This window comes from Phaseolus vulgaris, chromosome 1 (assembly GCF_051622355.1).
Source record: "Phaseolus vulgaris cultivar YP4 chromosome 1, ASM5162235v1, whole genome shotgun sequence".
NCBI lineage: Eukaryota > Viridiplantae > Streptophyta > Magnoliopsida > Fabales > Fabaceae > Phaseolus > Phaseolus vulgaris.
Genome location: NC_143498.1, coordinates 52237664 through 52250482, shown reverse-complemented (window position 1 = coordinate 52250482; position 12819 = coordinate 52237664). Strand labels below are relative to the sequence as shown.

The 12819-nt window shown below is 29.2% G+C and overlaps 1 protein-coding gene across 1 annotated transcript; it reads left to right on the top strand.

Annotated features, from left to right (window-relative positions):
* The first annotated feature begins 6450 nt into the window (after window positions 1–6450).
* On the top strand, window positions 6451–11992 carry LOC137814961 (glutathione S-transferase DHAR3, chloroplastic). The gene is made up of 6 exons (XM_068617938.1): window positions 6451–6808; window positions 7663–7753; window positions 7899–8042; window positions 8287–8404; window positions 11003–11143; window positions 11741–11992. The coding sequence occupies exons 1-6, from the start codon at window positions 6601–6603 to the stop codon at window positions 11825–11827; spliced, it is 789 nt and encodes a 262-aa protein (XP_068474039.1). The 5' UTR covers window positions 6451–6600; the 3' UTR covers window positions 11828–11992.
* The last annotated feature ends 827 nt before the right edge of the window (window positions 11993–12819 follow it).

Sequence of the window (12819 nt, the reverse complement as noted above, 5' to 3'; positions counted from 1 at the left end):
GGGAATGGACGTGTAACATTTTTTTAATCACAAACCTCAACCATTGACCCTTTCGCTCCTCGTCCTCTAAGCTACCTCAACCCCAACTACAATTTTATGCTCAATAGATCAAAGATTAATCTCATTTCATGAATTTGATTGCATGAATAAGTAGTGTAGAGAGAGAGAGCAAGGGTGGGGAAATAATTTAAGAAGAGGGGTATGACAGCAGAACCTGATGAGAGAGAAGTCACATGGTGATGATTTGGAAGATCACAGAAGTGGGGTCTAATTGGGGAGTGAAAGAGTTAGGTGCAATTCCCTTTCTGGCATAGTGGTGTTGTGTGTAATATGAGTGTGTCAATTTAAGTTTCCTATCTGCACAGAAACATCATACATTATTGGAAAACAAGGGTGAGAGCTTCAACATCTATGAAACCAATTCAACAACACATCCCCAATACCTCTCCATCCAAACTTTGCTGACACAAAAACATCTATGCCCATCCATGGCTATCCTTGCCCCTCACTGCCCCCAAAATTCTTACCTTAATTACTTTTCCTCTTTTCTTTCCCTAAAATGCCCAACATCACCCTGCCTACTCTAATACAAAATACTACATCACATTTTCACAATTAACTTCAAAAGGACAACATTTTAGGACAGTCATCATAATCATGGCAACAAAGATTAAATATTTTTTTTTAATTTGATTTGTACTAGAGATCAATCAGAGATAAAAAAATGTATAAAATTTACCTTATAAGTCGGTTTTATAAAATTAATTAAGTTTAAAATTAACTTTTTATGTTATTAGAATTATTTATAGTCTATCATAACAAAAGTTTTGAACTTATCATCCTATTAAATAATTCATAAATAAATAATTTTATGTATGAGTTGACAAATTCAATATCTATTTTATAAGTCGATTTTATGAGATTAAATTAAATTTAAAGTATATTTCTTAATAATTTAGAATTCAACTTTATTTCACTGTTATTTTAAGAGGTATTATTGGGTTAAAAAATAAAAATATATTTAAATTCTCGTTTTTATATCTAATATGAAACTATTGAAGATAGAACCAGAATCCATTTACCTTTATTTTGTAAACAAGTGGGGTTAGAATAAAGGAAAAATCCAATTAATTATCGGAGTTTAGTTCACTGTGGATTTTGTTTGTTTTGTTTTAAGATTAGAGGTTAAAGCATCTTAGAGTTTTACTCTAAACAAACTAGAGGAGTCTATATTATATTTATTTTTTGGCAAATTACCCTTAGATAAATAACTTATTGCATCTTAGAATGGGTATACTTCCTCCTTTGACTGGGAGCATTTCAAAAACGTAAAAAAAAAATTGAATAATCAACGACAAAAATAATCACTGATTAAGAAATAGTAATTTAAGTATATATTGTCTGATACTGTAACAATTAGGCTGAATTACTAATTTTTATATTCAATTTTGATTTTTCTCTTTTAAAAAATGATTTGTCTTTAATCTTTCAAGCTTGTGTCAATTTAATTCTCTTAAATTAGCTATCATTTCCCTTAGGATAGTATTTATACATCTACATGAAAAATATATAAAAAAAAAAGTATATTAATTACTTACATCTTTCATAAAATTAGAGTGCAATTTACTCCTTAAAAATAATTGTGGCATATTTTAGTGTTTGAGTATGAGTTGAGATGAATAATTAATGAATGAGGTGTGAATGGCAAAGAAGAGTTTTGAGTAAGAAGTAAGAAGTGATGATGAATGTTTAAGGTTGATTGAAAGTGAAAGAAGGATATATAATTTGGGATTTTTTGGTCCCAAAAGAAGTAAGAGGTTATGCATATTGAAGCAACTTTACACTGTAAACAAAGGCAAAAATGAATGATGAATGTCCACTTTTTTAGGGCAAGTCATTGCCTATCCCAAACAATCCCCACATGCATGTATTTCCATGTCATTTTCGACATCATGTCCATATAAAGTTTTTGTGTAGGGTTTCAACCCCAATTACATTCACATAATCATTTTACTTTTTTCTTTCTCTACCTACAAAATCTACTATACCACTTATATATTCTATTATATCTCAATATTATCTTCAAATAAAATTATTTTAAACCATAATGTTTCTAAAAACCATACATATATAACTCAAAAAGTTAAAGACAATAAAAGTGAGAAATAAAGATCGATAGGATTGCATTAACAAGTTGATATCGAGATGTTCGTTTTCAAAGCATGACTTTCTTAGAAAACCTTTTTCTAAATAGATTTATTTTCAATTATTGTTAAATAGTATTTTTTTTTTTCTGTCCACCAATCAGAATCAGACTTCAAATGTTAGAATCAGCAAAATAAATCTTTTAAATTATAATTTATGGGATATGTTAAACGCATATAAACTTTATTGGTTTAAAGAAGGTATGGGGAATTTTAATGAAAGAGATAAGAGGAAAAAGTGACTTGGTTTAGTTCAAATTTTAGGAATATTTTATCATTAATCTAAAAGTTTTAGATAATCTTTTATCTCACTCAAATATCTATTGGAGAATAAATAAAGTCAGGATGAGAGGAATTTTAAGTATTTTAAGAAATCTACACGCAGATTATATGATGGATTACATAAACTAAGAAAATTATTAAATTGAATTTATTTTATAAATTAAAATAATTAATTATTATTGAAAAGACAATTTTATATACAAAAGATGACTGATGTGTAAAGTAATTTCTATTATTAAAAAAAATTTATAAAATAATTTTTAAATTGATATCTAATCATTACTTACCAATATTTTATCTATTAACACTACAAGAAAATTATGAAATAGAAGTCAATTTTAGAAACAAAAAATAATTAGTTGCTATAGTAACTAGATTAGAAACCATTTTAGTGACTAAATAAATTTTTGGTTTCTCAATTAGTTTCTATTATTATTAAATGATTTCTAAATTGGTATCTAATTAGCAACCAATGGTTTTTTTGTTACCAAATTTATAATCTAAATAATTGGTAATTAAAACCTTGGTTGCTAATTAGATACCAATTTAGAAACTATTTAATAATAATATAAACTAATTTAAAAATTATTTTTTTTAGTTTCTAAAATAGACTCTAATTTAGTTACTATTGCAACTAATTATTTTGGTTTCTAAAAATTAGTTTCTATTTCATGATTTTCTTATAATGTAATATTTTAGATTTTAAATTAATCTCTAAAAGTCTAATTGAGATCAATTTAGAATATACAATATTAATAGTTAAAACCTTGGTAGCTAATTTAGATATCAATTTAGAAACTATTTTATAAATTTTTATTAACAATAGAAACCACTTTTAATACAAATGTTTTAATTTTTACAATAGTATCTAATTTAGTTAATCTAATAACTAATTATTTTTTGTCTTTAATTTTAGTTGCTATTTAGCAAATTTCTTGTAATCAGTCCAACAAACTCTCATCAAAATAATAGATTATAAATAATTATGATATTATTTTAAAGACTAAAATTTGAATTTAATTTAATTTTATAAAATAAAATTTACTTTACTTATATATTATAAAACTTATTTATATATTATAAAAATGTCACTATCTAATAAGATCTCCAACATCTCCTTCATCTACTTACGCTGTATTTTGAAATTTTGGCTCATTTTATTTATCAAAGTCTAGTATACAATATGAACGTGAGAAATAAATCTGAATGACAAGGGTTTGGTGAAGTTATAACAAACCCATTTTTATTCCTCTGAAATATAACTATGCTCCATCAAATTTAATCATGAGCCCTTTGTGTCTGCATGTTGGGTCCACTCAATTAAATCTATTTTTAGTGCACCAATTCAAACAATCAACAAAACCCCACACACTAACCAAACACCACATAACATATCTTTCTTAGTATCCCACAAAAATATTTAAGATTTTTTATTTTTAAGAAAAAATATACAAGAGAATTGATAACTTGTTGCTTTATTTTTCGAGTAGGGAAGTCAATAATTTTTTATGTTTGGTTACATGTTCTAGACGTTGTTTTCCCCCAGATTTGTATAACAAGAAAACTACGCCAGCTACAAATTAAAGGAAAAAATAAGCAAATTAATAAATATACAACGAATATTCCAAGAGAAAGTTAAATTAAAAGTGGAAATGTGTAAGTGGTTATTATTAATGGTTGCAAACATTTTATAATACCGTCCAATTAATTATTAATAGACTTGATGATAAGTTTGTCTAACTTTTATAATAATAATAATAGTATTAAAAGTTCTGTGAAAGATGTTTTTTTTATTAATTAATAGCCTAATTTCTAGCATGGAGAATGTATATTGATGTTCTTTTATATGTAAAAGTTAATAACTATCAATTTATCAAAGGGTAACAATGAAATGATGTTCACTATTGATGGAAAAGTAATTTAATAATTCTTTTTAATCTTTCCCTACTTTCAAGTTCACAAAAGTGAAAAAAGGAAGAATATAAAAAGAAAGGTGAATTAAAAATGAGACTCTTCCAATCTGTAAAAGATTATGGAAGATGATAGTTTCCCAACTCCCCCTAACCATATATTTATTAATTATTTTATTTTGAGATTTTATTTATATTTATAATTTATTATCTATATATAATATTTTATTGTTAAAAAGGACTGTAAGGTAGGTGTGAATGATAAAGGTGGGTCTGAAATTATAACTTGCAAAAGTTTATGCATCCAAAGTGAGAAAAGTGTCTTGATTGAAGCTCAATTAGCCACTCTCAAGGTAGATCAAACTTCAAAATCAAAATACAAAACTAAGAACACTAATCTCAATGAACATGGTAAAGTAAAATTAGTTTCAATTTAAAGATAAATTGAATTGAATTGGAATGTCTTATGTATTGAATGTTTTAAATCATTGTATATCAAAATATTTTAAACTTAGGAAATGATATTTATATAATATTACATTACATTTGTATTTGATCATGTTTATTCTAATATATATTATATTTTAATTTTAAAATTTAATCATGCATAACATTAATACTGATATAAAAATTAGGAGTATATTGATTAGATCTATTTGAGAAGAGAATAGTGATATTCCATAGTTCATTGGTTCTTCCTTCTCTGTAATGGGATTTGTTTGGCTGGTATATAATAAGATGATAAGTATAATATTCTTCATGATAGCCTAGCACGTGCTGGGTTTGTAACGTGTAAGCGTGTTCAAGCTGATTCGTTTTGTATCCAAAATTCATAATCATGTTGGGGCATTACTTATCAACCCAACTCGATTCTACTATATCTAATAAGTTATAATGTATACCACGTGACTTAAAAGATTATCATAATCATCATAAATACTTTTTTTCTTCAGGCAGATAATTTATTTAAGGACTTCTTGCCCACATAAGTTTTTGGGCTCTCTTCTCCCGCTTCAGGCAGATATTTCTTCTTGCACCTCCATATCTTCTTCCTGCACCTCCACAGAAAACATTAAATGATAACTTTGTCCTTTTTTTCATCTTTTTTGTTATACTCTTCTTCTCTTTTTTCTGGATTTTAAAATTTCAAATTCTAGAATTTGAAATATACTTTTTGAATTTAAAAATATATTTTATATTTTAGAATTTGGAATTTGGAATACATTTTTTTTTCAAATTCTAGAGTTTGAAATATATTTTCTAGATTCGAATTCTAAACTTTAGAATTTTTAAAAAAAAATATTTTGAATTCTAGAATTTAGAAGGTCTACCGATTATAAATTTGAAAAACCTCTACACCTTTTGCGGAAGGGTAGTTTGGAACTAAAATATTTAAGGAGGTGCAGAAACAAACTATGGTGTTGGAGGAAGAAATTCTCTTTCCGGCGTTTTTCTTTTGAATAGACTCATGGGCCCATTGTTTTGATATACTAACCCAAATAAAAAAAAAAACCTTGATACATTTCTAATTAATTACAATTAAATTAGTAAGTAAATACTGTATTAAATGTTTTGATTTTTATAATGGATTTTGAATTTAGATTAATATAGAAATATAAATATAAATATAAATTAAAAACATTTCAAATGAAACTACTTAACATGACACTATTTTATTCAAGGGAAAGTAAATTCGATTTCATATGGATGTTAGGAGAAGGAAAACTGTAATATACATAAATAAACAAAAAAAAAATCTTACGATAATATATTTTGCGATTTAATGAGATTATTTTTAAAGCATCATTCAATTATTTAAAATTTTCTTTTCAACATCAATTTTTCAAAAACTATTTAATTAAAAATAATTAAGTAAAGTTAATTAGTTTTCTTAATTAACATAAATTAACTTTTCTTATATCGGAGATAAAAATAAATTAAATATTAAAACTTCCATTCACTAAATCCTTATAAATAATTAATGAATTAAAAACTAACTTAAAATATATTATTTAGAATAATTATTATAAAACACAAAATTATCATTTAAAATAATTCATAATTCCATTTTTAACTCTGATTCAACCTTAGAACCATGTTGCTGTAAACGTAGGATAGTGCCACGTAAACATCACCGGAACCAAAACCACAACGCAACATCATCGTCAGCATCACCATTCAGAGGTTCGGAGTAGACGCTGGCAATGTCCACTGCGAGAGTTCAAGTTTCGGCGTGCGCGCTTTCCACTGCCGTCAACCACCTCCGTCTCCGCCCAAACGCCGTTGTTTCCTTCACCAACCATTTCAGGAGGAAGTCTCTGAGGGTGGTGTCAATGTCTTCCGTTCCCCCTTCCCAACCCTTCGAAATCGCCGTTAAAGCTTCCCTCACCACACCCAATAGGCTCGGCGACTGTAATATAATATTTTCACCTTTTTATGCATTTCTTTGTTTCCTTTTGTTTAGTTTTGAACATCTCAGTGGTTTCTTCGATGGAAATTGAAATTACTGTCTCCTTAAGGGAATGGTGATGTGCATGATAGGATTAGAGAAGGAGAAACGTGGGAATGGTGAAGATGAAGGGAAGAAAATTAGGATGTATCTGGACTCAAATTATGTCCACATGCATTCTCAATTTTCACTCATTTTTCTCTTTCTTTTCCACTAACAATAAGGGCTGTTTTGTTGTGGAAATGCTTTCTGTTGTCATGTTTCTACCAAAATTTGCAAAAAAAAATGTAATCTTTAAGGCATTGTTTGGATAAACGTCTCAATAAGTATATGAAAAAGAAGAAAATAAAAATGTAAAGGTAAGTTTTTCATAAAGTTAGTTAATGTACAGTTAAAATCATCTGTTTAGATGCTAAACAAGACAACTTTATGCCTAAGTTAATTTTGATTTATGTTATAGGAGAAAGTTAAATAATTTTACCTTCTTATTTTCTTCTCTTACAACTGCATATTGAGAAATTGACCGAACAGCCTTTCCTGTTCTCATAGTATATGTATGTGTAACTATAGGAGAAGCGATTCGGTGATTTATCGTGTTTTGAGATGTAGGGTGCTAGGGAATGGTTTTTCGAGTATTTGTTTCAATTCCATGATGTAGGTAATGCCAAAAAGAGCCTTCATCCTGGAATTAGAGATAGCTAATTATGCATATATTTTGTACTTAAGAAAGCAAATAATGATTTATTGTTGGTATTTGAGCCTTAAACTTGGCTGGACTAGCGTAGTTCCTATAATCAATTTTGAATTGCCTTTTCAGGTCCTTTTTGCCAAAGGGTATTACTAACACTGGAAGAAAAACACCTGCCTTATGAACCCAAGTTGGTGGATTTCACCAACATACCAGAATGGTATCTTCTAGCGCGCTTCTTGGGCTAAATTTTTTATTCTATTACAGTTGCTATCTTCATAAAACTGAATCACCTGCAGACCACATGTCTGGTTCTCATACTACTTTAGTTGTTTTCTTTCTTACATTTTGTTTTGTTGGTTTAGGTTCCGTACAGTCAATCCTGATGGTAAAGTTCCTGTCATAAAGTTTGATGAGAAGTGGGTTCCGGATTCAGATGTTATTACTCAAACATTGGAAGAGAAGTATCCTAGCCCACCATTGGTGACCCCACCCGAAAAGGCCACAGTGTATGCATTTTGCTTATAGATGTAGTTATTCTTAATTGTACATTTCTTTGAATTGTTAGAAAATGCATTATGAACTCATACATTCGTAAACACAATTTTCTTTGATACTCCATTTTTTATTTACTTGTATTTTTGTTTTCCTTCTACTCCGTGTCAACCTATTATGTTTTTTATGTTTACATGAGTATATTAAAGTTAAATGTACTCCAATTGCCTAATGCATGGATGTGTTTTTTTTCTGTAGGGGGTCAAAGATCTTTTCTACATTTATTGGATTTCTCAAGAGCAAGGATCCCAATGATGGAACAGAACAAGCATTACTAAGTGAACTGAGCTCTTTCAATGATTACATAAAGGAAAATGTATGACATTTTTTCTGCTTTTGTCTCTCTGTTGTTTGTTTGCAATCTTGATCAGGTTTTACGCATAGAAGAAGTAGTATGCATTTTTTCAAACAAACCATTATCCTCTCTTTCATGCTTCCCCTTTGTGAACTAATTTCTTCACTTCAACCCTGATAAGGTTTAAGCTAAATGATGGTAAAGTGTGAAAATTGAATTACCTGCAGTTGGTATACCTATATTTTGAAAGGATATTTCATTTAATTTTTTCTTCTGTGTCTGCATTTAATATGGTAAGAATACGCTTTAGCTTGGGATACATGGTAACCTATGTATGGCAACTTCCCCACTTTCTCTTCTGTCTTTACCTTTTCCTTGTATAACTTGGGTTTAAAAGGGGAACTTGCATAACAAACCCATTCATCCAACTTCAATTTATATTTTATGTTTATTCATGTAAACATTCATCACTGCACTAATGCCTTTTATACTCCAATTATATAAGAGGTTAATACATGTTACAACAAATAAATGGGGATCATGACTTAATTGAGCTGATTATACAAAGCGGGTCAACTAATAAATGCATGCTATATTGTTGATTACTTGGTATAATTGAAAGCTATTCTGTAAACAATTACTTTATGCAAGCAACTTAAATTCCATATTTTTGTCTTCAGCAGGATGAAATTTTATTGTATTTTTGGTTAAAATGGCTGTTTTATAAAAACTATATTAGGCTTACAATTTCTTGACATCAGCTATTCATGAACTGTAATAAGTAACTTTTTAAAATTAATTGCATCGAATAATTGTAAAGCGCCTATATACCGATTAAATGGGTTTGCTTTATTATGTGGAACCTTTGTAGTTCATCTCAAATATTAATTTGGGGTGCTGCTTCATAGTTGCAAATAGAAACTAGATGTTACAAGGATAGCTATATCATTCCTTATGCTATGCAGTTATACTTTTTTCTGCATTATACTGATTAGATGGGTTTGCTTTATTAAGTGGAACTTTTGTAGTTCATCTCAAATATTTACTTGGTGTGCTGCTTCAGAATTAGATATTACAAGGATAGTCATATTATTCTTATGCTATACAGTGTATAGCTTTTTTCTGCATTTTGTCATTGTATTTTTTTTTGGATTAAGATTAGTTGGTTCAGTTATTTTCTCTTCCATTTTAGTTATGCTACCTACATGTATTTAAAACTTACACCCATATGAATATGACATTAAATAAATTTTCCCTCATTTTTTACTTTACTTCCTGTCGCTACATCCCAAAGGAAGGACCATGACTTTAGAAGTGAAAGACCATCTCATTAGAAGTAAAAGTGATTTGGATATGCCGTTGAAATCCTTTGCACAAACTGAGAATGTAACTTACTTCCATTCCATCTGCCCAGATAATGTATATAAGTGAGGGCAACCTTCATTCTGTGAGCTAGCTTTTGGGGTTAAGTCCGAAGCCATATGCTCAGATGGTATTAGAGTGTAAGATACATTTGTTATTGGACCAATTACTATATTATCCATGCACAAAACTCAACAGTGTTTGGTGGGAGAGGGTGAACTAGAAAAAAACCCAAGTCATTAACCAGAGATAGTGTCAATATGATGTATATAAGTGGGAAACATTCCTTACTCTGTGAGGTAGATTTTGCCATTTTGGGGTTGAGTTAACTCCAAATTCTTGTTTTAAGAACATTTGCCTCTGCAGGTGATAAAGTAGAGACTGGCAACAATTTGCAGGCCAAATTTGTGCAAGCTGTAAATCAAGGAAGCCATGTGTGCTACCAATATCAGTCAAAATGGGAAGCAAATTTTTGTTATACATGTCACTAATCCTCGCTGTCTGATAATTAGAAACTCCAGATAACATGTTCATGGAGAGCAATGGGCAAATTGATTTCACATTATTGTGTTCATTCACGTGACGATTATCATTGACCATCTCAGTATTTTTTTCCTCATCTAATTCCAAGAATAGTGGTTTTGACAATGACAGCTGACCCTGAAACACTACTTTGGAATGTATAGTTTCTATCTAATAAAAATTCAATCCATGAGTTGGATGAACTTTTAATGCTTCATTCCAATAATAGTGGAGTGGGCAAATTTAAAAATAAGAGAAAGAGAATGTATTTCGCATAGGGATGTCAATTCAACCCAATGGATATCCATGAAGATTACCAGTCAAATGGATCTAGTTATGAAGTTACTAAAAAAAAATTGTCAGTATGGGTATTATACTACCCAGTTCCTACCCTTATACATGTAATATATTTTACAACTATAAGATGGAAATTTTTAAATGCCTGCAATTTCCATGACTTGGACGGGCTTAAGGGAACTAGCCCTTTGATTAAATTAAGGTGCCCGATAACTCCAGTAAATATGTGTCTATTAATGATCCGAGATGGTTATATGTTTACAAGTTGTAGCCAGAAGGATGTGGTGTTTTCTATCCTTCTAGACTCTATGTTGATTTTTTTAAAGGCTTTGAGGAAGGGTTTTTTTGTTATTATCTATAGTTTATTTACACTATTGAAACAAATTGCAGGAAACTTTCTACTTTATTTAATTGACTGTGTCATTTTCCTTTCTGTAGGGCCCTTTCATCAACGGTAATGAGATATCTGCAGCTGACCTATCACTTGGACCAAAGCTATATCATTTGGAGATTGCTCTGGGGCATTATAAGAAATGGACAGTACCTGATTCGCTTACCTCTTTGAAGTCTTATACGAAGGTAAGTTCTAGACAAGCCTATCTACTCAACATCTCCAATACATTTTTTATACTTCAAGGCACTTTTCAAAACTAAAACTGTGTGCATGAAGCTACTTCCCTAGATCCATATGCATGTTGATGATGATTCTCAAGCGTTTATGGTTTTAAATCTGTGGTAATCATGTCCAAAAGATATTCAGCATTATCGATGTCGAAAAGGTCTGGAAATGCTTATTAACAAGAAGAAAGACCTGTGCTCTGAAATTCTTCAGAACATAAAACTTGAATCATTTCATTAAAGAAGCAGAAGAATCATCTGCTTCTGAATACCTTGAATGTTTACTAATGACTGTTCCAGTTTCATTCACCAATTGTCACCCAACTTGGAGTATTATATTAATGCGAAAACCCCTTTGGCTAATTTTGCTGATGTATATATGTTACATCCTAGAGTTAGTTTCTGAATGAAGTTAACTAACTGATTGCCTGTCAGATAGTTGAGCCATGGTGAATTAGAATTCTTTGTTTGAGTTTGTCATGCGTGTAGCTAATAATGCTTTGAAAACTCTTTTGTGGAAGTTGGTGTTTGCTATAGCTAATAATGGTGAAAATGCAGGCCATTTTCTTGAGGGAATCGTTCATTAAAACAAGTGCACAACCACAGGATGTCATTGAAGGTTGGCGTCCTAAAGTAGAAGGCTAATAATATCCACTGCTCACACTATCATTTTCATTACACTCTCCCGACTATACCTCCGAGGAATAGCAATGTATCAAGAATTCAAAGACCTATATCGTTTTGTATTATAAATCTTACTCATTCACTATGGATTATGGAATAAATATTTATTAATAATTGTTGTCCTCAGATTGTAACATGTTTGATGATGAAAATAGTTGCATTCCCTAAAATAAATTATAATTACAGGGCTTCTTAATTAAAATATGCATCTCATGTCTCATTTGCAACAATAAGAGTGTCTTTAAGAAGTTTTTAATCTTTATATCTTCTTTCACTGCATCATTTTTCATTTTTTAAATTCAATATTGATATATTTTGGACTTGTCTACAAATGTTCATAATTTATTACAAATTTTAAATATAACGGATATCTTTAAATAAATATAAATTTAGATATAATATAATTTATACATTTTAACATATTTATATATTGAGGAGTTAGTTATATAAAATAAATATTTATCCTCTGTACTGTATAAGCTAAAATACCAGTTAATTAAAACTTCTGCTCCTTAAGATCCTGTAAAATATAATGTAGGTTTTCTTGATATATTCAGTGAGATTTAGGTTGGATGAGGTGAATATAAGGAATCATTAAAATATTGAATTGCATTATTTATATATTCTTCTATAGTAATAATGTTAAACATATTGAGTATTGCATTATTTATATATTCTTCTAGTAATAATGTTAAACTTATTGAGTGTATTGCATTATTTATTATTTATATATTCTTCTATAGTAATAATGTTAAACATATTGAGTGTGAAAAAAAAATGAAAGCAGTCTCAAAAAAAAAGCGAAAGATGAAAGCAAACTTCAGACTTCTCATGAGTAATTTGTCTCTTATGCATTGCTTTCAATTTTGGTAACCTTTTAATTTTATGCTTTCAAAAAAAATTGTCTTTATTTGATTATTTTAGGGATTTTAAAATTTATTGGTTATTAGTTC